Here is a 26,659-nt window from a genome sequence, read left to right on the forward strand (position 1 = left end):
TTTTAGACATGACAGATGCTTTATTTACTTATGATGCATATGCATACAGATAAGAAATGGCATGTCATGAAACAATGATTCTGTTTGCTTGAAACATAGTTTGTGAGGAGGTAAGAATAGGAAACCGAACCCAGAAAGGCTAATTGAATTGCCCTTGCCCAAAGTCACACTGGGAATGTGACTAGTAGTGATGCAATAGGTGTATATGCCTTTATTTTGTTTATATCATTGTTTTCATTATACTGGGTTTTTATTTCCTGATTTTATCAATTTAATTACGTAGATGAATTTTTTTTTCAATTCTCAAGCCATTACATACATACATTTTTTCTCCAAGAAATTTTTCCCAAGTGGTTTTATTTATTATTTTTTTTCTAGATTGAAACTGAACAAAAATGAACACTAAACATCTTTAACTCATCCACTCCTTCACAACCTTCTTTTAAAACAAGTTTAAAATAGCCTCGTTCCTTCTTACAAGCCAGAAAGTATCCTCGGTACAATGAAGACTCAAATTGCATCTTATTGTGCCCTATAACCTTCTTTTGGTAGAATATATAATCACTTCTTGCAGCTGCAATATAATTTGGAACAGCACCTTCCTATGGAGAAAAAAAAAAGTTATCCCTTAACTAGGCTCCAGATAGTTTGAGTGTGTACAACTTATGTATAAGCACCATACTGATTTAGAGTTAAGAAAGGGTATCTACTATAGAGAAAAACTATTTCTGTTCACAAAAAGTACTTTTTTTAAGATACTCTCTCTCACCAATTTATTCTTCATAGAGCTGCCAAATTGATATTCTTTGAGCACAGGTTTGACCATGTCACTGTCTTCCTCAAAAAATTCCATTGACTTTCTTTTCCTCTAATATAAAATGCAAACTTCTCTGGTGTTTAAGATCCGTCACAACGTAGGTTCAGTCTTTCTTTCTAGACTTATTTCACATTGATCTTTTTCATATACTCTCTGCTCTAGCCAAACTGGCCAATTTGTAATTCCCTATTTGTGACATTTTATCTTATGTCTCCATCCTGTTGCACATGATTTTTCTTTTTCTTTTGGGAAATACTCCCTCCTAATCTCCATAGAATTTTTGATTTTTTTTTTTCCTGAGGCAATTGGGGTTAAGTGACTTGCCCAGGGTCACACAGCCAGGAAGTGTTAAATGTCTGAGGTCAAATTTGAACTCGGGTCCTCCTGACTTCAGGGCTGGTGCTATATCCACTGCAGCCCAGCTGCCCCTATTTCTGACTTCTTTCAAAGCTCATCTCACTCTCCCACACCCTCATGAGTTGCTTGTACTTTGTATCTTGTTATTTATATCCAGGATTTAGTTAACATTTCATTTTTCCTGTACACATGTGTGTTGTTTCCTCATTAGAATTTAAACTCTGAGGCGTGGGACTTGTTTATGTTTGTCTTTGTATCTGTAGCACTTAGTGGGATCCTAGACGATAACTGCTTCTTCTTAACTGCAAGCCTTATTTGCTAGTCTACATCCTTTCTTTCCTCACAATGGGAATACCTTTCAGTCTCCAAGTCTACCTTGATTTATGCCTAGGACATTCTCAAACCTAGCTAAATTTGCATCTCCTCTGATACCCAGATATCTGTTCAGGAGGAGAGAGAATTCCAGCAAGCGTGACAGAGGCTTGGGTTAAGCTCTGTGTCTTGCAGACTACAATGCCAATCCCTTTCAGCAGCAGTTCAGGTGACCATGAAGGTATCTCTTTTCCTTGCCTTTCCCCCCTCCATATGCCATCTTTATGATCCAGCATCTTAGCCAGAAGCAGATATATTTGCCAGTGCAGAGAAAGTACAAGAAACATGTTTCATTAACTGTCCTTTTATACAAAAGTCCTGGGAAGTTTGGGAAGGCATATTCTTAAGATAAGTCTATAACTACAAGTAACTGTTGCTTAGCTAGGGAAGAAGAGAAATAGGGTGGGTATTTTAAAAATATATGGTTAGGCTGAATTCCTAGAAACATTATATGTTTCTGTTTATGGCAGATTTTCCTTAATATTAAAATTAATAAATACATGCCAACTAAAATCTAGGAAGGTTGATAAGAAGTAAGGTTGGGAGTAATAAGATAGTTTGGAGGCTTATGTGGTATTGTAGATAATTCATAAAATAAACTATTCCTGTAGGAAAATAGTCAGAAGTGTGCTGGTAAATATTCAATAACCAGAGGAAAAACGCATATACTACAAATTTTAAAATAGTCTGCATTGTAAAATTTTCTCCATTACTGTATTGTCTAGATATCAGTAAAACAATAAACAAATCCCATCTTGTAGCATTTGCTGATTTCTAAGATGTTAAATACTTGCACTGAAAATTTAACAAGTAGTTCTCAAGAACTGGTTTAAACTAGCTCCAGTGCAAACCTGGAGATAATTAAGAATTGACTGTATAAAGAATAGGATTCCTTCCTGGAAGAGCCATATTCCAGCCTTAGCATAACATGGTAGCTCACTGTATGCTTTATACATTATTCAGTAGTACTGTATACTTTATATCTTGTACAATAGAGATATCAACATATACCAGGCTGCATTGAAGTCCACAAAACTCCTGAGTACTTTCTGAATCAAATTAAAATGTAATTGGGAAATATTTAAAACAATATGTAAATATATTATAAAACATAATGTTAATATATGATTTTCTAAGTCAATATGCAAACCCTAGAGATCTTTATGTATGGGTTGGTGGTCCCATTTTTTTCTGACTTGGACATCACTAATATACAGTATTATTGGATGCAACCACAAACAGTGCACTGGTTAGGCTTAGGAGTTCATGGGATTTAGATCTGGAAAGCGATCTTAAAGCTCATCTTGTCTGGCTTCTCATTTTACAGAAAAGGAAACTGAGGCCCTCCTAAAATCAAATGATTAACTCAAGATCCCACAAGGAGTAAGTAGCAGGGTTGGGAATCAAATTCAGGCTTACTGACTCAAAATTCAGTTTTTTTCTCCATACAACATTAAATCACCCAAGTGTGCTGGAGCCAGCTCTAACCAACTGCCAATTGTGAAATTTTCAATGTATTTACTCAGAAATCAGCAAACTGTACAAAGCAGGGCTTAATTTATTGTTCTGTGGATTGTCTAGATTTTAAAAAGTAATGGAGAAAATGTTAATAATGCATATTAAACTTAAATGCATGTGTATACATTCTACCTTCCACTCCCCATTTGTTAAACATTTACCCCTTTGTATTGCTCTATAAATATTGCTTGAGCTCAGCAAGAGCAGTAGAAGGTCCAGAAAATGAAGTCATCACTAGACTGAAGGCCTTATGACTGTAGACTAAATATAATAGAAACAACAATATTAATAATCTCATTTAAGCCTCATGACACCCTTGTTCTCTACTATTACTCTCTCTGCCTCCTGTTATTCTTTACTTGGTATTAGGTTAGGATTCTTGAACATTTTTGTTCATTATTTCTCATAATTTTCCATCAATAAAACAAGCATAAGAGGTCCAGTCTTACCTTAAATTGAACTTCTTTATTTTGGCAGGATAGACTATAAATCTGGTTTTTATTCTTCACCAAGATGGCTACTGCCAAAGCGGTGGGTACAGTCTCTTTATAAGCTTGAATTATGAATGTAGTTTGGGATGCATTTGCTGAGGACAAGTATTTATATATAAATTAGAATCCTATTTAGGAAAAAAATGTTTTTAATCAAATACTTAAGGGAAATTTCTACAGAGACCCTTTTCCAATCTTATATTATGTTTCAGCAACCAGTATGTAGTTAGTCAGAGATACAGAATGTATTTTGCAATACACCTGCAATAATTTTTGAGAAAGATTTGTCCCCAACTTGAAGAATATGACTGTAGCCTTCAGGTAGGCCATGGTTTCATTTCCAAACTCAGAGTTACTCTGCAAGTCTCAGTGTTACTTAGTACTGGAGCTCTGAGGGACAAACTGTTGCATAGGTTGGGAACAGTCACTGTATCCATCAGCTCTTTCTGAAATTCCCAGATGAATGGAAAAATTAGGATTCTTACTTCAGTTTATGAGGAAAATTAGGTTCTAGTTAAAAGTAAAATTATCTGAAATGTTGCTGGACTTTGATTTTATTTTGTAGCCACGTAAAAAAATATGATGGGAAAGGAATAAGTTCTACTATTCAGGTAAAATCTCATTGCAATGAATAGCATTATAAAGAAAGGTTCAGCATGCTAAAAACAATCTAATAAGAGCAATTTTTGTTCTAGCTATTCTAGTTTTGTTACTAGCTAAACTCTATAATAGGTAAGATAAGGAATGACCTGAGCATACTACATTTTGACATGAAGATTCAATACTTTGCTCAATTCAATAAAACTGGACAACAACCAAAAATTGAATTTCTGGAGAAGTTTGTCGCTAATACATGTAACTTATTTTCCATTGTTTTTGGTGAAGGTGTCAGTCTAAGAAAACTTAAATAATGAAATAGAGCAGGAAGAACCAAGGCTTTGATGTTAGTAATAATAATTTTTTAAAAAGGTACCTTGAATCTCATGATCAGTCATGGACTCCAACACCGCTATGTCCATCCCACTTTTTTTCATGACAACTCGATTGTCCACGTTTCTTAAGATTGCATGTTTTGGTTCTTCCAACTTATGGAAATCATCTGATTCCAAGTAATCTACAACATGCATTGAATACCCATCATAGAAATGTGAGTTTCTTATTGAAAAATTAACATCCTCTTATAGTAATCATCAGTGATGATGTCACTTATTGCTTTTAATTGCTCTAAACAAGAGACCTAAATATAGAAAGAAGTTCCGTCTTTAAGAAATGCCAAAGGCAACTACAGAAATATAAGAGAGGAGAACATTTTCCCATAGACTGTGATTCTCTTTGGCATCCGGTGTAGAGAGTGTGTGTGTCTAAAGCACAGAGGGCCACTGCTTCTGTAATGGAGGTGATAAGGAGTATTCCAAACTGCTGGTTGGGGCACCGCTTGTGGAACTGGGCATGTATCCTGGCTTCTTTCTATGAGGGTCTGTCTCCTTGCTGAGAGGAGTTCAAGAAAGAGGAACCAAAAGAAAACAAAAGAGCTTTTTTCCTTGTTATACACTACAGAGTGGACGGTTCGTCTGATTCAGTGGCCAGTTGTCTTTGTTGCAGCCAGCATCACTGGTGATCACTCACTCTAGAGCAAGCGAACAGCACACCTTTCACAGAAAGAGGTCAGAACTCTTGCCTCGAGCCAGGAAGGGCAACTTAGTGCCAGAAGTTGGGGAATTTTCTGTTCACACTCTTAAATTACTTTTAGAAAAAGGAGTCTGCTCCATCAGTTGGGGAATGGCTGAATAAGTTACGGTACATGAATTTATGGAATATTATTGTTCTATAACATTCAGCAGGATGATTTTAGAAAGGCCTGGAGAGATTTACATGAACTGATGCAAAGGGGAATGAGTAGGAATTAGAGGACATTGTACACAGTAACAATAGGATTATGTGATCATCAACAGTGATGGACGTGGTTCTTTTCAACACTGAGGTGATTTCATGGCAATTTCAATAGTCTTGTGATGGAGAGAGCCATCTACAAGCAGAGAGAAGACTATGGAGACTGAATGTGGATCACAACATAGTATTTTCACCTTTTTTGTTGTTGCATGCTTTTTTTTCTTTTTGATCTGATTTTTCTTGTGCAGCATGATAAATGTAGAAATATGTTTAGAAGAATTGCACGTTTAACCTATACTGCATTACTTGTCTAGGGGAGGAGAATGGGGGGAAGGAAGAGAGAAAAATTTGGAACACAAGGTTTTGCAAGGGTGAATGTTGAAAACTATCTGTATATATTTTGAAAATAAAATGCTGATAGTTCTATCTTTTTCACTTTATGGGAAAAATACTGCACTTATACAGACTACACCCATTTCAGAAAGAATATTGGTTTTCCAAACCAAATCTGAACAACGTCAAGTCCATCTCTTTCCATGCCGAGCATGTTGATAAAGATGGTAATGTGGGTAAGCATTCTCAAAGAACTCCCTGTAGATATGATCCAAAGCAGAGAAACAATCATACGTTACCATCATCTTCAGCTTAAGGAAAAAAAAAGAGAGAAAAAAAAATGTCATTACATTTGCTTCAAAGGAAAAATTTTTCTACTTTCACCTACTTTACTTAATCTGTTCATTCCAAATTTACTTATTCTGTTTACTCCTTTATTTCTTTCCTCATTCTCAGTTGCCACTGGGAAATGTAGATAATCAAAAATATTATACCAAATAAGGTATTTTATACTAGCATCTTAGAAAATGGAAATGTAAAAATTTAGAAATAGATTTTGTAAGTTCAAAACCTCAGATTTCTCACAGTCAAATGGAAATGTCCTTAAAATAATTATGCTTACTCTTAAGGTAAAGATATTTTACTAGGTACATGGAATTAAAAGCTTCCCATAGAGTCTGCAATAAAAATGTTGGGTTTTTTTTTACAACTTATAAGAACATCTATTCACTTACACATGTAGTCCTTCCTTTGCTGAAATTACTGAAAATTTAAAACTTGAGGGATTCATGCTATATGCTACAATTTTGCTTTAAGGAACAATGCTCTGCACACTTACTAAATTTGGCATTCTATAGTCTATTAATTCACCCAGCTTAGATGTTCCCATCTCTAAAAAGCCTTTCCCAAATTTCCCTTCATCTTTCACCAACCTACTGGAAATGATCTCTCTCACCTTGAGCTCCACTAGTATTTTGTAACTTTCTTACTGTCCAGATGAAAAAATTTAACTTTAATTACTTGTGCACCTATCTTATCTCTTCTTTTGGGTTATAAACTCTTTAATGGAAGTAATTGTATTTTTACCTTTGTATCTCCCTTAGCACCTGGAGAGTGCATTTCACATAGTACTTAGTAAATGTTTATTGAATGGAACTTGACAGCATATATACTTATACTGTATATTTTAGAGGGAATCTAAAGATCCAGCTGTTTTTTATTTAACAAAGTAAACATTTTCAAATATTAGAGTGGAAGTTAAAGAGGAGACGGGATTTACTCAGTGAGATACCTCACAGTAACTTTTTTGGATAAGCACATGGTGAACCTAATGCAGATTTACCTTTGAAGTAAAGTGAACCATCTCGAAACTCTATATCCACAAGGTTGAAAACATTGTCATCCATATCACAGTACATTTCACCAGCCATCTTTCTACCTACTGGAAATATAGAACAGATTATTGAGAGACAATTTCAGTGTCTGTACATTTTGTAGGACCTCCCTATCAGAAGACAAAAAATATGTTAAAGAGCATACTAGCTGAGGCCATGAGCAGGTGATCAAGTTCCTTAACTTCCTTTGTTAGTTAATAAACTAAACTAACATTGTTATTGGTTAGCAGTTTGTGAGAGAGGGAAGAGCATTTTAAGAGAAATCAGGAAGAACTGAGAAAATTGAGAGAAAAGAAAAAAAACTAAGCAAAAACCCTAAAAACAATGGGGTCCCCATGAAAAAAGGTCATAAAGATTTTTTGTTTTTATTTTAACTCAGAGAAGGGAGAAAGAACTAATAGCTTCTGTCAGTGATTTTTTTTTTATGGTCCAGAATCACATTTTCATAGGCCTAGGGAATTCATAATGTGAATCCTACAGCCCATTCCGATCAGACCTTATAGTCTTTGAGAGTCAGCACTGATGGCTTAAGGGATGTGCTTAGAATAACACAGGCCTTGTGTCAGATATGGGTCTTGAATCCAGGTCTTTCTGGCTTTCAAGCTAATAAATTTCTCCATTATGAAAAAGTGGTGGAAAATCTTGTTAACACCTCAAAGCTCAAAGATCTGGCCTGTGGTTCTTTCTGGAAGAAATCACAGGCAGAAGAGTAGAAGGAAGGGTTAGAAATAACTCTCAATCAAAGGATATTTACAAACTATTTTTACATGATGAAATCAAAGCCATCTATATAATCATGTGAAAAAATGCCCCAAATCACTATTGATTATAGAAATGTAAATTAAAACAACTCTGAAATACCACCTCACACCTCTTAGATTTGCTAAGATAACAGGAAAAGATAATGATAAATGTTGGAGGGGAAGTGGGAAAACTGAAACACTGATGCCTTTGTTAGTGGCATTGTGAAGTGATCCAGCCATTCTGGAGAGCAATTTGGAACTATGTCCAAAGGGCTATCAAACTGGGCACACCCTTTGACCCAGCAGTGCTGGATCTGTATTCCAAGGAAATCATAAAGATTGGAAAAGGATTCATATGCACCAAAATGTTTGTATCAATTTTTCTGTGGTGGCAAAGTATTGGAAAATGAATGGAAGCTCACCAATTGAGGAATGGCTGAATAAGTAATGGTATAAAAATAATGGAATATTATTGCTCTATAAAAATTTAGAAAGATTTACATGAACTGATGTTTAGCGAAATAAGCAGAACCAATAATACATCGTACACTGTAACAGCAAGATTGTGTGATAATCAATTATGAAAGACTTGGTTCTTCTCAGTGGTTCAATGATCCAAGGCAATCCCAATAAAATTTGGGTAGAAAACCCCATCTGCATCCAGAAAGAGATGTATGGAGATTGAATTTATAAATCAACACATTGCTATGTTCTCTTGTTTTTTTTCTGTTTTTTTTTCCTCTTGTTGTGGTTTTTCTTTTTTGTTCTCACTTTTCTCTCCCAACATGATTCATAAAGAAATGTGTATTAAATAGTTAATGTACACATATACCAGCAAAAAAAAAAACAATAATAATAATAAACAAACACATAAATAAATAGCTCTTTAAACAAAGAAGGGGTGGTATCAGACTTGATCTCTTGCCACTCTTTGGTGTTAGCTGGATTGAGAAATGTGATAAAACAGCTAATTAATTTGCCATATATCTAATAGTGTTAAATTGCTACACCAAACCATCTCTTTGTTTCATGATTAGTTTCTAGCCTAAATAGGCTAGTTGGAATTTTGTAAGAGAAAAGCGATGGTTTCCAGAAGCCTATTTAATTTGTAGCTGATGGCTCACCAATAGTGAGTCACTCTTATCCCATTAAGAATTTGTTGTATTGTGCTTCAAAGTAGATTGTCACTGAAAGGTTAAGTCCATTGCTCTAGAGGGACACTGACATGCTAAATTGGATGCTACTTAGTAAATATGGATAACTAGCTGCTATCTAACTTTGATTTCCTCGAATTAGAAAATTTAGCAGATTACAAAGATGCAACATGAACACAGATACCCTCCATGATAGGTCTTGTGCATCAGAAGCAATAGAAATTCCTGTAGAGCCAGAAAAGCAAGCTGTGCGTCACAAGGAGTGGTCCCTGTGCTAAGAAAATAGGATAAAGTGAGAAGAGCACCCCTCTGGAATTTTCCTCACAGAATTAGTGTGACAGAAAAAAGAGTACCAAGTTTAGATTGGAAGGATGGGGATTCAAATCCTTGTCCCTGGACAAATTAATTAGCCTCAGTTTCCTCAGCTAGATGAGACTTAAACTTGTTGACCTCTAAGGTTTCATCTAGCTCCAAATATATGATTATCTAAGTTAACTTTTAAACCAAGGTATAATACTTTATATTTATCTGTGTTAAATTTGTAAACTATGTTGTATAACTGGAAAATTGCCTTAATATGGTGTGTGTGTGTGCATATATAGAAACATAGATATATTTTTCCATGTTTTTTTGAGTGGGAAAATAGGCAGCAGTATGCTGGGGAAAGTCTAACAGGCTCTGGGAGGGAAACATGTATTCTTGACACAATTATAATTTACATTATAAATATTTTCTCCATCACTTTCTTATGTTTAGACAATCAACAAAACAATACATCAAGTCCTGGTTTGTAATTTGTAGATTCTGAGGTCTAAATGCTCACAATGAAAGTTTAACAATCACTAACCGTAAGACTGGCTTCAACACAGAAAGTTCTTAGATACTGACCTAGAAAGTGAGAAAGACCACCCAAATTTCACTCAGGTCCTTCTGGTCATGGGTGAGTCTCTGACACAAGTGTAATTTGACCATATGGTTCAATATAGCCCAAGTGTCTCATTTTCTAACTCAGAAGAGGGATTCAATTTGTGCTGAGGATATGACTCATTTCGTATTGTGAAAATTTATACATTCCTAAAGGATTAGATCTAAAGGAATTTGGAAACAACAGAATTAACTCCCTCAAGAGAAGAACTCTTTCACTTTTTACTTTTTATATGTGGCATAAGGCCCATCAGCACATTGTAGATTCAAATGTAATTGTTGTTGTTGACATACTTTAAAGAAATAAGATTTTTGGTAAATTAGAACACTAATAAAAACTTAGAACCCACAGCACTTATATAAAATTTTATTTTGTTTGTATATTAATGTTTATCTTTACTATTGGATTTATGCCCATAATACTACTGAATGTCTCAAAAGGCTAATTGAATTTTTTGCTGAAACTAAATTTTTTTTACCTTATATGGAAATCAATCATAATTATTATCATAATTTACATTTATATAGACCATCAATATTTACAAAGCATCTTCCCTACAACAACTTTTTGAGGTAATATAAACATTATTATCCAATTTGCAGATAAAGAAAATGAAGATCAAAAATGTGACTTGCCAATCATCACATAGCTAGTAGATATTTGAGCCAGGATCTGAACCCAAGTTTCTTGACTACAAGTCTGGTATTTACTCTTGCATTTACAACCATAGAGACAGAATCTAATCCTTTCCTTTTAAGCTACAAATTAGATTTTATTAGCACTATTTAAACCTTTCCTGGAAGGGGTTGGGGAGAGGCTGTGTGGAAAAGGAATGAGTTTGGTTTGGGACATAGAGTTTGACCTGTATATGAGACCTATGAGACCTCTAGGTGACAGATAGATAGCTATATCATCCTGAATTCAAGTTTGGCCTCAGATACTGTGTGACCCTGGGCAAGTCACTTCACTCTATTTGCTTCAGTTTCCTCATTTATAAAATGAGCTAGAAAAGGAAATGGCCGACCACTGCAGTATTTTTGCCAAGAACACCCCAAGTGGGAACAAAAAGTTACTGAAAAATAACTGAACATATCTATGAGACATCAAGTTTGAGATGGTCATTGGGGAGATCATATAGTTACTTGTGCTATAGGAAAGATTTAGTTAGTTGAGTGGATAGATTGGAGTGGAGAAAGGCCTAACGACCCAAATAGGAGATTATTGGGATAGCCCAGGTTAGAAGCAATGGCAGCCTGACCTAGAACGGTGATGGTAATATGGAACCAAACCTTGAATCAGTCCGCTGTCAGAACTTTAATCTCATCCTGTTCCCTAGGTCTTACACAGAAGTAGGCCAAATTCCTCAGACTGTCTTGTTAGCATATCTGAAAAGCATCCCACTGCTCTTCTCACTGTGTGCTTAATCATAGTTGATTCAGCCCGTGATTTGTTTCATGTAATAAATGGCATCTTTTGTGGCTGTGATAAAGGTCTCATGAGTTCTTCACAATTTGAACCACTCTTCCTCATGGGTATTTCATTTATACTTTTTTTTTTTTTTTTTTTAACTATATGGTGGAGTGAAGGGTTTGCACATAAGAGATATTGTGAAGGGAATGCACAGAAGAGATATTGTGGGGAAAGAAACAAGATTTAGCTAAACCTAAATCTCAAAAATAGTTGATATTATCCTTTATACAGGATATAAAGGATATATCCTTTGTTCCAGTTTCTGAGGAAGAGGTGGTCCTTTGATTCACCAATTCTAATTCCTCAGGTAGTATCCTTGATCTCATTCCCTCTCATCTTCTTTGGCAGATTACTCTACCATTGTCTCTCTCCTTCTTTGGGATCTTCAATGCTTCCTTTTTATTGCCTCAGTCACAGCTACCTACAAACATTCCCACTTCTGTCCTTATAAAACTCAATCTTGCCATCTCTTGTAGTTATCTCCCAATCACCTTCTTCTTGTGTATTACCAAACTTGTAGAATAAAATTGTCTTTTCTCATTGTTTCTTCTCTTAAATACTTTCTAACCTTGCATTCTAGCTCCCACTTTAGTTGACATTGTCCTCTCCCAAATGAACATTGATTTCTTTTTTTTCCCCACAAAATCTTTCTTAACCTCTTTGCAGCACTTGCCACTGTTAACCACCCTATCTTCTTCACATGGATGTGCTCTCCTTTCTGTATTGATTCTATTCCTCCAATAGCTCTTTCTCTTTATTCACATTGTCACCCATCCCAATTCAAGTCCTCATCATCTCATGTCTGGACCATTGCAATAATCTCTTAATTGATCTTGATTCATCTCTCCAACATCTCACCCATCCTATGCACAATCATCAAAATGATATTACTAAAACCAAAGGTCTGGATATAATTCTAATAATAATAAATTCTAGTAGTTTTTACACATAGAATCAAATACAAAGTCAACTTCATATTTAAAGTCCTTACTACTTTTCCAGGCATATTCTACATGTGCATTACTCCCTGCTTTCTTTCTCTCGACTTTCTGCTGTTCGTGGCCAATTCATTTCCAGTCTCAATGCCTTTGCTATTCTTCTCTGCTCCCTCACCCCCAAGTTTAAAAACCACTCCCTACTTCTGTTTGGCTTTCAGCATTTCAAACTCCTTCAAATGACAGATCAAATGCCAGCTGCTTTGTGAAATCTTTTGTAATCATGTGTGCTTCTGTCTTCCGGACCACCTGAAATTACCTTGCATTGATTAAGTATACACCTGTATGTGCTCCTTGTGGGAAGAGACTTACATCAAAGAAAATGGTTAAGAAAGGCTTTTTAAGTGAAAGAATTTACAGGTTTGTATTCCAGGAAAGAGCTAAGTCAAAGATGACTCCTAGGTTAGGAATTGATTTTAGCATATCTCTAGAGAGTATAGTAAAAAATTATTTCTTAATATACACTATTCCACAATCCCAAAATATCTTTCTTAACGATAATTGAAATTCTATTCTTCTGGATTAACCATTGCCCTATTATGTCCATTTTAAATATAAAGGTTACTACTATTTGGGATAACAAATAAATAAACTGTCTCCCACAAGTTTGTCTCCTACACATTGTCTCAAATACATTAAAACAATACTTTAGTAAAATTAATTTGTCAGATATTTTTTAGAAAGGGCATATGGAAAACTGAAAAAAAGAAGGGCATTAAGATTGGAACTACTCAGAGCAAATCTCACCTGTTACAATTTTGCTTAACGTTTTTTAACTTTTTGTCAGTTTATTCACCACTCAATACCTAAAGTTAGGCAGAAAAATCGTGTCTGCTAGTATCTTCCTGGCCCCAAATTGACTTGATCACATTTAACAAAGATAACTTATTACTCAACTATTTATTATGTGCAAAACATAGACCAGATGTTGGGTGAAATTCCTCTGACCGCATTTCTGAACTTTAAGTTCTAGCAACTGCTCAGCAAGTGTTGCTTTTTTGGGAAAGCCTTCAACTTATTTAAAAATCTAACCATCATCTTTGTTACCTGAACAACGGCAATAGCCCCCTAACTCCTCTGGTCTCCTCAAGGCTTCCACAACAATTCTCTGAGAGAAACAAGTGCTACATTGTTCCCAAGGGCGAGAGAGTGTGGTGACAGCTGGATCACCGAGGCACTGCCTGCAGCAGCACAGAACTCAGCACCCGGCCCCGATTCTAGGCTCCCACCCCTGCAGCAAGAGTTGGAGTTCATTGTCAGAGACATCAGGGAGGGGGATGAGAGACGCGCGGGCTGAGGGATAAACACCTCTGTTGGGAATACAAGGCTTTAGCCAGTTTTGGTATAAAACTGATTTTTTGTGCTTATTCTTCTAATGACTCTAATGATTACAGAAATGGCATCCTGCTTCTTAAAGGCTGAAAATTCGGTTGTTGGCTGTCAGGAAACCTCTAAGGATTTCAACGGGGGTTTCCTTGTAAAATAATGAAAGACAGACCCAGCCCAAGAATCTGCTTTATAATAACTCTGTGCATCGGAAGCTTGAACTTTTCTTTTTCTCAGTAAAACCTTATAGTTCCTACTACCTACTATAGGTTACTATAATAAATGCACTTCTTTATTAGGGCCACCGGTGAAATAGATCCAGCGTCCGCCCTCTTTCACACAAGCCCCCTTACCTGTACACACACACACTACATACACATATACAGATACACTTTGCTTTCTGCAGTCACAGAATCAGCATTTCTAGGGAGGTCCAAGGTGGGGGCAGGTCAGCAAGGGTGAGAGGGGAACCCAGCGAGGAAGCAGGGGCCCGCAACCCGTGCCAGGTTCGCGCCCAGGGGCTCCAGCCCAGAAGATTGTTCCGGGCGCCGACAGGTGCGGTCGCCCACAGGTGAGCGCCCACAGGTGAGCTCCCCCAGCTCCCTCCCAGCTTTCCAGTCTCCATCCGCCCCCCCGCAAACCCTGGCGAGAGGAGCCGTTCCTACCTTCCGCCAGACAGGTCGGCACTCAAGCAACTAGCGAGACTTTCCCCAGCATTTCGGAATTGGAGGGCGGGGAGGAAAAAGAAGGGGGAGGAGAAAACAGTGTTAAGGAAATGACTTGAACCTTTCCTAACCTCCTCCATCCGTCCGGTCCTTTCTCGAGACAGTTGATTAGGAGTAAACTCCGAGACGGTTATTATCCTTCTAAGAGTCTGGGGAATTTCTCCTTACGCAGAACCGTGATTTTAAAGGCATCTTGGGCAAGAAATTTCTCTCCTTTAAGTCTCACAGTTTTAGAAATTCATCTGTACTCAGTTCGTAATTAACTAGCAAATTTGTTCATTCATTCACAAGGATTTAAAAATAAATAGATACAAAGCTCTCTTTTGTTTAGTGGATTTTCCACTATTTGGGGGGGAGGGAAGGGAGGATATTCTACTGTCAGCCATATAGTGAGTGGGACTAAAATAAACGTTAACGCTCCTTAGGAACGCCAGAGGAGAAAAAGTGCGGCTGTCTGCTTTGCAGTCAGTAACATAAGTGCATATATACCATGAAGGATAGATAGCACTCCCCCAGATCTATAATGACATGAGGGAGGAGGGAAAGGAAGAGGAGGATGCAAAGGAGTGAGGAAGAAGATAAGGGAGCGATCCATGAGTGGTGGGAAGTTAAATAGCAAGGCAAGTTAAGGAGCAGAAATAGGAAAGAGATGTGCATATATACTTCGACATAGATCAGGAGTCAAATTTGTTAGAAAAAAAAGTACTAGTAGTCATTGATTTTAGACACAGTCAAGCTTGAAGATTCAATTAAGAGAAATTTACATTATATATCAGCCATACTAATACTGTTTTTAGTTGCACGTTTACATAGGGGTGTGTTTGAGTGTATGTAGATATGTATGCGTGTTCTTTATGTGTTTATACAGATATATGTATATGAATGTGAGTCTGTGCATGGGTATGAATGTATATGTATATATATGTGTGTGTGTGTATCTGAATGTGTGTGTATGTATTTCTATTAAATATACCTGTGTTTAACTGTAGTCTGCTTGGGGAAGGTGAAGGAGATGAAAGGGAAAAAATTAAATTAAGAAAGTGTACAGTAGACAACAAAAGAACAATCTTTTTTTTAAAGTTTTTTTTAAAGCTTTTTATTTTCAAAATATATGCAGCAATAATTTGACAACACTAACCCTGGCATAGCGTTGTGTTTCAGATTTTCTCTTCTTTCCCCCACTCCTTCCCCTAGTTGGCAAGCAATTCAATATATGTTAATCATGTTAAAATATGTTAAATCCAATATATATAAACATATTTATACAATTCTCTTGCTGCACAAGGGGAATCAAATCAAAAAGGAAAGTAAATGAGAAAGAAAACAAAATGCAAGAGAATAACAACAAAAAGAGTGAGAACATTATGTTGTGATCTGCATTCAGTTCCCATAGTCCTCTCTCTGGGTATAGATGGCTCTCTTCATCACAAGATCATTGGAACTGGTATTAATCATCTTATTATTAGAAAGAGTCATGTTCATCAGAATTGATCCTCTCATAGTATTCTTGTTGCCTTGTACAATGATCTCCTGGTTCTGCTCATTTCCTTCAGCATCAATTCATGTAGGTCTCTCCGGGCCTTTCTGAAATCATCCTGTGGGTCATTTCTTACAGAACAATAATATTCCATAATATTCATTTACCATAACTTATTCAGCTATTCTTCAGTTGATGGACATCTACTCTGATTCCAGTTTCTGACCACTACACAAAGGGCTGCCACAAACATTCATGCACATACAGGCCCCTTTCCCTCCTTTAAACTCTCTTTGGGATATAAGCCCAGTAGCAACACTGCTGGATCAAAGGGTATGCACAGTTTGATAACTTTTTGAGCATAGTTCCAGATTGGTCTCCAGAATGGTTGGATTCATTCACAGTTCCACCAACAATGTATCAGTGTCCCAGTTTTCCCACATCCCTTCCAACATTCATCATCATCTTTTCCTGTAATCTTAGCCAATCTGAGAGATGTGTAGTGATATCTCAGGTTGTCTTAATTTGCATTTCTCTGATCAATAGTGATTTAAAGCACCTTTTCATATGCCTAGAAGTGGTTTTAATTTCATCTGAAAACTGTTCATATCCTTTGACTATCAATTGGAGAGTGGTTTGGATTCTTATAAATTAGTGTCAGTTCTCTATATATTTTAGAAATGAGGCCTTTATCAGAACCTTTGAATGTAAAAATGTTTTCCCAGTTTTTTACTTCCCTTCTGATCTTGTCTGTATTAGTTTTCTCTGTATAAAAACTTTTTAACTTAATATAATCACAATTGTCTATTTAGTGTTCAATTATGAGTTCCAGTTTGTCTTTGGGCACAAATTCCTTTCTTCTTCACAGATCTGAGAAGTAAACTATTTTATGTTCCTCTAATTTGCTTATATCACTCTTTATGGCAAAATCATAAACCCATTTAGATCTTATCTTGGTATGTGGTATTTCCAATTTTCCCAGCAGTTTTTGTCAAATAGTGAGTTCTTATCCCCAAAGCTGGGATCTTTGGGTTTGTTAAACACTGGATTGCTATTATTGCCAATTTTGTCCTGTGATCCTAACCTATTCCATTGATTGACTACTCTGTTTCTTAGCCAGTTCCAAATGATTTTGATGACTGATACTTTATAATATAGTTTTAGATCTGGCACATTTAAGCCACCTTCATTAGCATTTTTTTCATTAATTCCCTTGAAATTCTTGAGTTACAAAAGAACAATCTACAAGGAAGTAAAAAAAGATGGACAATCATGAATATAATTTCTTTTACTAAAATATATTCTTTCTTGAACTGGAAATTCATTGTTATATTTTGAATCCTCACTGACTTTCTGCTGGAGCTGTTTTGCTTTATTTTGTTTTGTTTCGTTTTTCGTAAATTTACTCTTTAGTTTCTGTGGAGTACAGGCTAGTTCCTTGGAAGGCCTTGGGGTCAGCCAGAGTCAGGATAAATTAAAGTCCTTAGTCTTTAGGGGGAGAAGTGAAGAAAACAGACAAACTGCCATGAGGTTTGCCAATGATGTATCCTGGATTCTTGAGTCCAAAGTCATCAACTTCTCACCTCCTCATCCTGCTGCCAAGTGACTCCTCCCCTCTCTGCCTTCCAATTCTTGCCTCTGATTATCTTAACACCAAACATTGAGCAAGCATCAACAGTGAGAAGAGACATTTATCCAAACATATGCTAATAGAGTCATTGGCTCATATCAAATAGGCAATTAGCCTTAAGTGCTTGATTGTTTGATTCAAGTATACCTTTTCAGAGTTTTCGACCCTCTACAATTTTCTATTAAAAATAAATAAAAAAAACTTTAAAAAAATTTAAAAAAGAATATAAGTACTTCTTAAGATGACTCATATAGAAATATGTAAAAAACAAATGTACATATATAAACAACAACAAAAAAATTATATAATGAGGCAGCTAGTGTATAGAGCATCAACCCTGGAGTCAGGAGGACCCGAGTTCAAATCCAGCCTCAGACACTTAATACTTCCTAGCTGTGTGACTTAACAAGTCACTTAATCTCAATTGCCTTGCCAAAAAGAACATAAATACTCAAGATTTCCTTTTTCTTTGGAAGTACTAATTTTCCTTTTTAAAAAACTTTTCTGTTGCTCTCCAATGTCATTTCACTAACTGTCTTTTAGATATCTAAAACTGGATGTCCACTAGACATCTTAAACTCAACATGTCTATTATGGAACTTATTTTTCCCCTTAAACCCTTCTTGCCTCTAAATAGTGAAGGATAAGAACAAGCATTTAAGGCAACTAGGTAACACAGTGGTTAGAATGCTGGGTCTGGAATTAGGAAGACTCATCTTCCTGAGTTCAAATTTGACCTCAGATACTTGCTTGTGTGTGACCCTGGGCAAGTCACTTAACTCGGTTTCCTCAATGAGAAGGCTATGGCAAACCATTCTATTATTTCTGCCAAGAAAATCCCAAATAGGGTCACAAAGAAGCAAACATGGTTGAATGATAACAAATAAGCATAATCCTCACAATAACTCTAGGAGGAGGCTATTATTATCCCCATTTTACAATTGAAGAAACTAAGGCACATAGGGCTTAAGTGACTTGCCCAGCATTACTCAGCAGCACTTAACTGCTGATTTGAACTCAATCTTCCTGATTCCAGGCCCAGTATGCTATCCACAGTATCACCTAAATAGAGCTGGACTCAACCTCTCAATTCCCTTCCAGATTGACTCTTCCTATCTGAGGCTGGATTGGATCCATGCTACTACTTAGGAGGATGAGGAGGTAATACATTCCAGACAAGGGAGCCCCCAAAGGGGTGGGGATCAGATACAAGAGAAACAGCAAACAGGTAGGTCACTTTGCTGAGAATGGAGACTTTCTGAAGGGAAACCATATGAACTGTGATTGATAAGTGGGCACCATGGTGCAGAAGGCTTTCAATACCAGACTGAAAATTGCAAATTTTATCCTAGGGAACAGAGGAAAGAGGGAAGGGTTGTGATAAAAGCAGATCTATAGTTGAGGATTGTCAGTTTGATGATTGTAGAAAGGATGGATGGAGAAAGGATAGGAGAGAGAGTAGAAGGCTATTGAAACATGTTAGATGAGAGGTGTCTGTGTGAGAGGTGAGTGTGACAGTCTGATGAATGTGAGAGGTGGTGGAGCGAGAATCAATCTTAGAGGATCATATTTAGCCTTTGGGACTCAGTTTCTTCGTCTATTAAATAAGGGTTGGATGAAATTTCTTTCCTTTGAGTTCGCTTCCAACTCTGAATCTATGATCTTATGATTTGTGTCCATGTTTCCAGTGCTAGTCAACTTAAGACTATTACTGCATATTATAGCTGTCAATTATATACAAAGATGAATATATATATATAGCTTTATGAGGCTTCATTCAAATCAAATAAAGTTGGAGGTATTTGTAATATTTTATGCTCTTAAAATGGAAAGAATCGTGCTAGTTAAATGGGCCAAGGAGCACCTTTGAGGTGTGTTAATGACATTAGTATTAGGAGATCATAGCATCTAGAGATGATTTTGATCTAATGCCTTCATTTAACTGATGAGAAAACGGAGGAAAAATGACTACTTACTTGAGATCACAAAAGTAATAAGATAATATTGCTATTTTTTTTTTTGTGGTTTTAAAAAATTTTACTTGAATTAAGACATAAGCTTGAGACATCTTATCATGCTAATAGTAGGACAGAATCTTTAAAAAATAAAAACCTGATTTGGGGCCAATGATAAAAATTAAAGATATGCTCACTATAAAACACTTTTGTGGACAGCTGCCTAGTAGATAGAATGATTATACTAACAGGAAATGAGAATATGCTCACTGGTAGATAGAATGATTATACTAACAGGAAATCAGAATATGCTCACTGAGCTTAAGGAAGGCAAGTTGGGGGGTGGGGTGGGGAAAGGCATCTTGAAGAACCAGTTCAAGTTCATACTAAATTGCAACTTGAAAAATTAATAGAAGAATGATAATTGTAGATGATAAAGAAGTTTATCTAGTCTACAAATTACTCTTTCTACAATGAGGCATCTGTGCCATCCTGAACAAAAAGCAATGGAAAGACTGTGCTAGAACTCTCACAGTGAAAAATAGCTTATTTCAAAATAAACTGTGATGTGACAGACTTTGACAAAAGTAACTACAATCTCTAAATAAAATCTAGGTGGTTTGAATAACCAAGGGGAAACAGGGATGTAGAACAGAGACTGGATCTATGATTTCATTGATACATGGACCACCAAGTAAAAACATTAGCACTGTCAGTTCAGGTTAGCATTTAATGTCCATGAGAACTGCCTGCTGAACTGAGAAGTTCAATGACTTTCCTGTAGTCATATACCCAACAGGTGTCAGAAGAGGGCATGAATCTAAGTTTTCCTGCATTTGAGACCAAACTACCCATTATATCACACTGACTCTCATGGGAAAGAAGAGGAAAATAAATGAGAATGAATTCTTTTTCTGGAGAAACTTGTTATTTAGTTAGAGGCGACCTACCCACATGGAATGATTTGGAAATAGTAGACAACAAGGTATTCAGGAGTGTTAAATAACGTAGCAGAAAATACAACTATAAAGGTGGAGAGGATACAAAGAAATGATCAGAAACTTGGATTTACCCTGGTTCTGTGAATGTATTTTTTGTTTCTTAAACATTGCTTAAAGGAAAATTTTTCTTTGTTCTATTTGGCTTGTCAAGTTGTATCTTTTTCAGAAGTGGAAAAGCCAATTAGTTCTTAAGCAACAGGTGAGATTATAATTCAATTCAACAAATATATTTTTTAAGCATCTATTATATGCTATCGACTATTTAAGTCAGGGATTTTGAACCTTGGATCTGTCAGTCAATTACTATTTAGTAAGTACCAGGTGGTATGGTAAGAATTTTTACACTTATCATCCCATTTGAGAGCAGCTAAGTGGCTCAGCAGATAGAATGCTGGCCCTGGAGTCAGGAGGACTCGTTTTCTTGAGTTCAAATCCAGTCTCGGACACTTACTAGCTGTGTGACTCTGGTCAAGTCACTTAAATGTTTGCCTCAGTTTCCTCATCTGTAAAATGAGCTGGAGAAGGAAATGGCAAATCACTCCAGCATCTTTGCCAAAAAAAAACCCCTCCAAAATGATCCTGACAATCCTGGGAGGTAAGTGCTATTATTATCTTCATTTTTTAGATTAGAAAACTGAGTCAAATAGAGATTAAATTACTTGCCCAAGGTAACACTATGAGGAAGTATCTGAGGCACAATTTGAATTCAGGTCTTCAGTCTCCAGCAGTGCACCACACCCCCACACTACTGGCATGGGGAGGCTGGAGGCTGGGGGAGGCTGGAGAAAAACATTCCTAGGTGAGTAACAGAGTATCCCTTGTTTTAGGACCTGCAAGGAGACCAGTCACCAGATCCCAAAGAATGTGGAAGAGCAGTAAGTATAAGAATTATGGAAAGGTGGGACAGGACTTGGTTATAAAAGCTTTTGCGTATAAAAAAAGGATTTATTTTCTGAGCCTGGTGATAGGGAGCTAGGGGAGTTTGTGGAGTGAGGGTGACTTGACAGACCTCAGACTTTTGTTTTAGAAGATTGCTTTGACAGCTGAATAATGGCTGTTATTCTAGGTTCTCAAAGAGGACCAAAGTGACATCACTTATTAGAGTTAAGTCACAGTGTGTCCAACTGTGGTTGGCCAGGCCGATATGAGCTTGGGATGCTCTACCACACATTGGGCACAACTAGTTTGTGAGAACATTTGGAGTGGGTTCTCTAACTGCACATCTTGTACTGCTTTTGAGCTGCTTCAATTCTGCTCGATCAAAGAGCACAGCGCCTTCTCTGATAATGACATAGTGGGTGGTCCTGTGCCAGTGTCTCCAGGTCATGCAATCAGTTTTCAAGTTCTTCAGAGACCGTGAAAGTGTCCTTGTGTCCCTTCTTTTGGCCCCCTTGAGATATGAGCTCTCTCCTAGTGTGAGTTCTCGGTAAAAAATCTTTTAGACAAGCATCCATTTGGCATTTGGACAGCGTGTGGCCAATCCTCTGGAGCTGTGCTCTCTGCAGCAGAGTTGGAATGCTTAACAGTTTAGTTCAAGATAGGACTTCAGGGTCTGGTACTTGATCCTGCCAGGGATCCTCAGAATCTTCCTAAAATCATTCAAATGGTAGCAGTTCAGCTTCCTGGAATGGTGCTGATACACGTCCAGATTTCCCAGGTCAGCACATCACTACTGTGGACCTTCAGGTGGGCAGTCAGTCTTTTCTCCCAAGCTTTCCTTCCGTGACTACAAAATGTCTCTGCAGCCTTCATGCCAGAGCTACTAGTCTTCCTCGAGCACACCCTGTCCCCCACAGATGAATGGCCGATAAACTGGAGTGCCTGAGAGACTTGTAACAGATAGATCACCACAGGCCATTGTAATAGTCAGCCTGAGGGCTAAGACCCTGTACCAGGGGTGTCCATGTGTCAGAGGAGAGAAGGTGCCAATGAAAGATGTTGTGAAGGTGAAAACAGATTAGCCAGGGAATGGCAGAGAGGGAAGGGTCAGAGACAAGTTCTAGACAGTCAGATCGAGTGACTGTAGGATGCTCTCACCTTGACCATAACAGATAGGAAAGTTCGAGGGAGAAAGATAATGAGTTCAAGTCTGGACAAGTTGAATTTAAGATGTTTATGGGATGTTTAGCTCCAAATACCCAATAATAGCTGGAGATCTGAGTCAGATGCAAAAGAAGTAATAATTGAATCCCGCTGATGAGAAAACAAAGTGAAATAGGAGCCCTGGAGGCCTCCACTTTGTGTGATATGGATGAAGATCCAGCAAAAGACTCAGAGAAGGAAATAGGTAGGAGGAGAACTCCAGGAGAGACTAATGTCTTGAAACATGATATCAAGGAAAAAAGGGTAATATACCATGTCAAAGGCTGCTGAGAAGTCAAGAAGCATGAGGATTGAAAAAAGGTCTTAAAATTTGTAAAATATTATTATTAGATGCAGTTTCAGTTGAATGATGAGGTTGGAAGCCAGATTGCAAAGAATTAAGAAGAGAGAGGAAAAGAAGAGTATTTGGATGGCCTTCTCAAGTTAGCATCTAAAAAAGGAGGACAGACTCAGGAAAATCATGGGGATAGATCAAGTGAAGATTTTTCAAGGCTAAGGGACATTTGAGCATACTTTCAGGCAATAAAGGAAGCAGCCAGTAGGGTCTATGAACTTTTTTTAAAAATTTGAAATTCAATGTAATTGATTTCTTTTTTAATACATGTTTTTTTTTTTTTATAAGTTTTAAATAATTTTTTACTTATTTAAAAGCATAATTCTGAGCAGTGCATAGGCTTCACCAGACTGCTTAAAGAAGTCTATACACATAAAAGGTTAAGAACTGCTCTTGGGCAAATTTCAGAAAAATCTGGAAAGACTTATTCATACTGATGCTGAGAGAAATGGGCAGAACTAGGAGAATACTGTACACAGTAACAGCAACATTATGTGATGATCAACTTTGATAGACTTAGCTCTTCTCAGCAATAAAATGATGCAAAATAATTCTAAAGGACTCGTGATGGAAAATGTTGATCACATCCAGAGAAAGAACCATGGAGTCCGGATGCAGATTGAAACATACTATTTTTACTTTTTTTTTCTTTCTTAAGGTTTTTCCTTTTTGTTCAACATGACTAATTCGTATATGTATTACTTGTATCAGATTGCTTGCTGTCTTGGGAAGGGAGGAGAATGGAGGGAGGGAGAAAATTTGGAGCTCAAAAATCTTACAAAGTTGCATATTGAAAACAATTTTTACATGTGATTGAAAAAAATAATTACTATTAAATAAAAAATATGTGAATTTTTTTTAAAAAAAGAATTGCTCTTGATTTCTTAAACTTTACTGGAATATCTTTTGCATAATTTTTCTTGAACATGTATCCCATTCTTTAATTATTTAGATGCCTTAATGTGGCAGCCAGTGACACCAAGTCCTTAAATTTTATGTCAATGGAGTGCAAATTCTAGGAGTTCCTATTAAGATGGAAAGATTTTGAATATGGGACACTGACAGATTGGCTCTGTCATTTAAGGAGCAATCCTAGCTAAGTTCTTAGAGGCTTAACTTCCAAGGGTTGGTATATATATATCCAAGTAACCCATTAAGATTATTATGATGTAACCATGTAATTCATCAGTTTTTTAAATTATTGAAATAATATGTTATCTTCATCCATCTTTCCTTGTATATTTACTTGCAACATGTGAAATTGGTAAAGAGTCTTCTTGTTTCCAGAGAAAAATAAGAACTATGAGATTGGAGGAAAGAGGGTAGATTGGAGAGAGAGAATGGAGGCAGAATCAATTCTGGATAAACCATTTACCCTCAGATTTCTTATCTATTAAATGAGGAGATGCAATTCTAAAATAAAGTACTTGAGAGTTAGAGGCATGTTTAAGAATACTTAAAGAATATGTTAATCCTTAAAATATGTAGTTACTTTCAAAATATAATAAAAAGTAAAGATGAGAATGATCTTTACAGATTTTTGAATTATTCATTCATTTGATTATTCCTTTAGCAATCATTTATATGTATCTAAATGATTACAAGAGGCAAAGTGGGGTAGTAGATAGAAGCATCTTGGGAGTCAAAAAGGTCTCAGATTCAAGTCTTGTGTCATATCTGCTGTGGGACTCTGACAAATTATTTAATGTCTCAGTGCCTCAGACTACTCACTAAGATTTTCTCTAAAAGAAGAAGGTTGGACAAAGTGGTCATCTGAGATCCCTTCTTTTTCAAGCTTTATGATCCTAAGGAGCAGAACAAATTGCAGAGATTCCTTAGGAGAAGCAGCTTTACACAGAAATACATTCACCAATGAAATCACAGATAGGACAATATCAATGAATGATTATGTCATTGTAAATTTCCACTAGCTATATGGGGTGTGCAGGGAAGACCGGCCCTTCTGGTGTGAGGGTTGACTTTTTCAGGACTACTAGTCCACTTTTGGTGTCTGCCTTTCATTCTGCTCTCACCTGTGGCTCCTGTAGCACAGGAAGCAGCCACAACTGGTAAAACTGTTCCTGCAGATGGGCTAGATTGGGTTGAAGGTAATCAATACTTTTCTTTTTTTATTATTATTATAGCTTTTTATTGACAGAACATATGCATGGGTAATTTTTCAACATTGCCCTTACAATCACTTCTGTTACAACTTTTCCCTTCCATCCCTCCACCCTTTCCCCTAGATGGCAGGCAATCTTATACATATTAAGGATGTTAAAAAATATCCTAAATACAATATATGTGTACATATTTATACAATTCTCTTGTTGTACAAGAAAAATAGAAAGTTAAAAATAACCTGGGAAGAAAAACAAAAATGCAAACAGTCCACACTCATTTCTTAGTGTTCTTTCTCTGGGTGTAGCTAGTTTTGTTTATCACTGATCAATTGGAACTGAATTGGATCCTCTCATTGCTGGAGATGGCCACTTCCATCAGAATTGATCTTTATATAGTATTGTTGTTGTAGTGTATAATGATCTCCTGGTTCTGTTCATTTCACCTAGCATCAGTTCATGTAAGTCTCTCCAAGCCTCTCTGTATTCATCCTGCTGGTCATTTCTTACAGAACAATATTCCATAACATTCATATACCACAATTTATTCAGCCATTCTCCAATTGATGGGCATCCACTCAGTTTCCAGTTTCTAGCCACTACACAAAGGGCTGCCACAAACATTTTTGCACATGTGGGTTCCTTTCCCTTCTTTTTTCTTTTTTTTTAAAATTTTAATAGCTTTTTATTTACAAGTTATATGTATGGGTAATTTTACAGCATTGACAACTGCCAAACTTTTTGTTCCAATTTTTCCCTTCCTTCCCCCCCTCCCCTAGATGGCAGGATGACCAATCCATGCTAAATATATTAAAGTATAAATTAAATACAAAATAAGTATACACGTCCAAACTGTTATTTTGCTGTACAAAGAGAATCGGACTCTGAAATATTGTACAATTAGCCAGTGAAGGAAATCAAAATTGCAGGGGGACAAAAATAGAGGGATTGGGAATTCTATGTAGTGAGTCATCTCCCAGAGTTCTTTCTCTGGGCGTAGCTGGTTCAGTTCATTACTGCTCTATTGGAACTGATTTGGTTCATCTCATTGCTGAAGATGGTCAAGTCCATCAGAATTGATCATCATACAGTATTGTTGAAGTATATAATGATCTCCTGGTCCTGCTCATTTCACTCAGCATCAGTTCTTGTAAGTCTCTCCAGGCCTTTCTGAAATTATCCTGTTGGTCATTTCTTACAGAACAGTATATATTCCATAATATTCATATACCACAATTTATTCAGCCATTCTCCAACTGATGGGCATCCATTCAGTTTCCAGTTTCTAGCCACTACAAAGAGGGCTGCCACAAACATTCTTGCATATACAGGTCCCTTTCCCTTCTTTATAATCTCTTTGGGATATAATCCCAGTAGTAACACTGCTGGATCAAAGGGTGTGCACAGTTTGATAACTTTTTGGGCATAATTGCAGACTACTCTCCAGAATGGTTGGATTCGTTCACAACTCCACCAACAATGCATCAGTGTCCCAGTTTTCCTGCATCCCCTCCAACATTCTGCATTAT

General features: G+C 36.7%; 2 protein-coding genes across 3 annotated transcripts in view; one reads left to right on the top strand and one right to left on the bottom strand.

The window, feature by feature from the left end:
• IL18 (interleukin 18) lies at nt 1-14,565 on the bottom strand. The gene is made up of 6 exons (XM_012545022.3): nt 14,451-14,565; nt 7,121-7,219; nt 6,078-6,089; nt 4,529-4,669; nt 3,514-3,650; nt 1-602 (listed from the first exon to the last, which is right to left on the bottom strand). The coding sequence occupies exons 2-6, from the start codon at nt 7,206-7,208 to the stop codon at nt 375-377; spliced, it is 606 nt and encodes a 201-aa protein (XP_012400476.1). The 5' UTR covers nt 7,209-7,219; nt 14,451-14,565; the 3' UTR covers nt 1-374.
• The window catches only part of TEX12 (testis expressed 12), a 22,827-nt gene continuing 10,285 nt past the window's right edge, over nt 14,118-26,659 (top strand). The window contains exons 1-3 of one of the 2 annotated variants that reach the window (XM_031961184.1): nt 14,118-14,464; nt 18,719-18,845; nt 21,401-21,448. The gene's annotated coding sequence lies outside the window, so the exon portion shown is untranslated. The remainder of the gene's footprint in view (nt 14,465-18,718; nt 18,846-21,400; nt 21,449-26,659) is intronic. The other variant, XM_031961185.1, reaches the window with a different exon arrangement.

The sequence above is a fragment of the Sarcophilus harrisii genome, chromosome 3 (genome assembly GCF_902635505.1).
Source record: "Sarcophilus harrisii chromosome 3, mSarHar1.11, whole genome shotgun sequence".
In the NCBI taxonomy this organism is placed as follows: Eukaryota; Metazoa; Chordata; class Mammalia; order Dasyuromorphia; family Dasyuridae; genus Sarcophilus; species Sarcophilus harrisii.

What these genes read in the sequence shown, in the direction of transcription:
- IL18 (XM_012545022.3), bottom strand. Translation starts at nt 7,208, where the DNA reads ATGGCTGGTGAAATGTACTGTGATATGGATGACAATGTTTTCAACCTT. An exon ending in GACTGATCATGAGATTCAAG is followed by an intron (nt 3,651 to 4,528) that starts GTACCTTTTTAA and finishes ACTTGTCCTCAG; the next exon opens with CAAATGCATCCCAAACTACA. An exon ending in ATAAAGAAGTTCAATTTAAG is followed by an intron (nt 603 to 3,513) that starts GTAAGACTGGAC and finishes TTTTCTCCATAG; the next exon opens with GAAGGTGCTGTTCCAAATTA.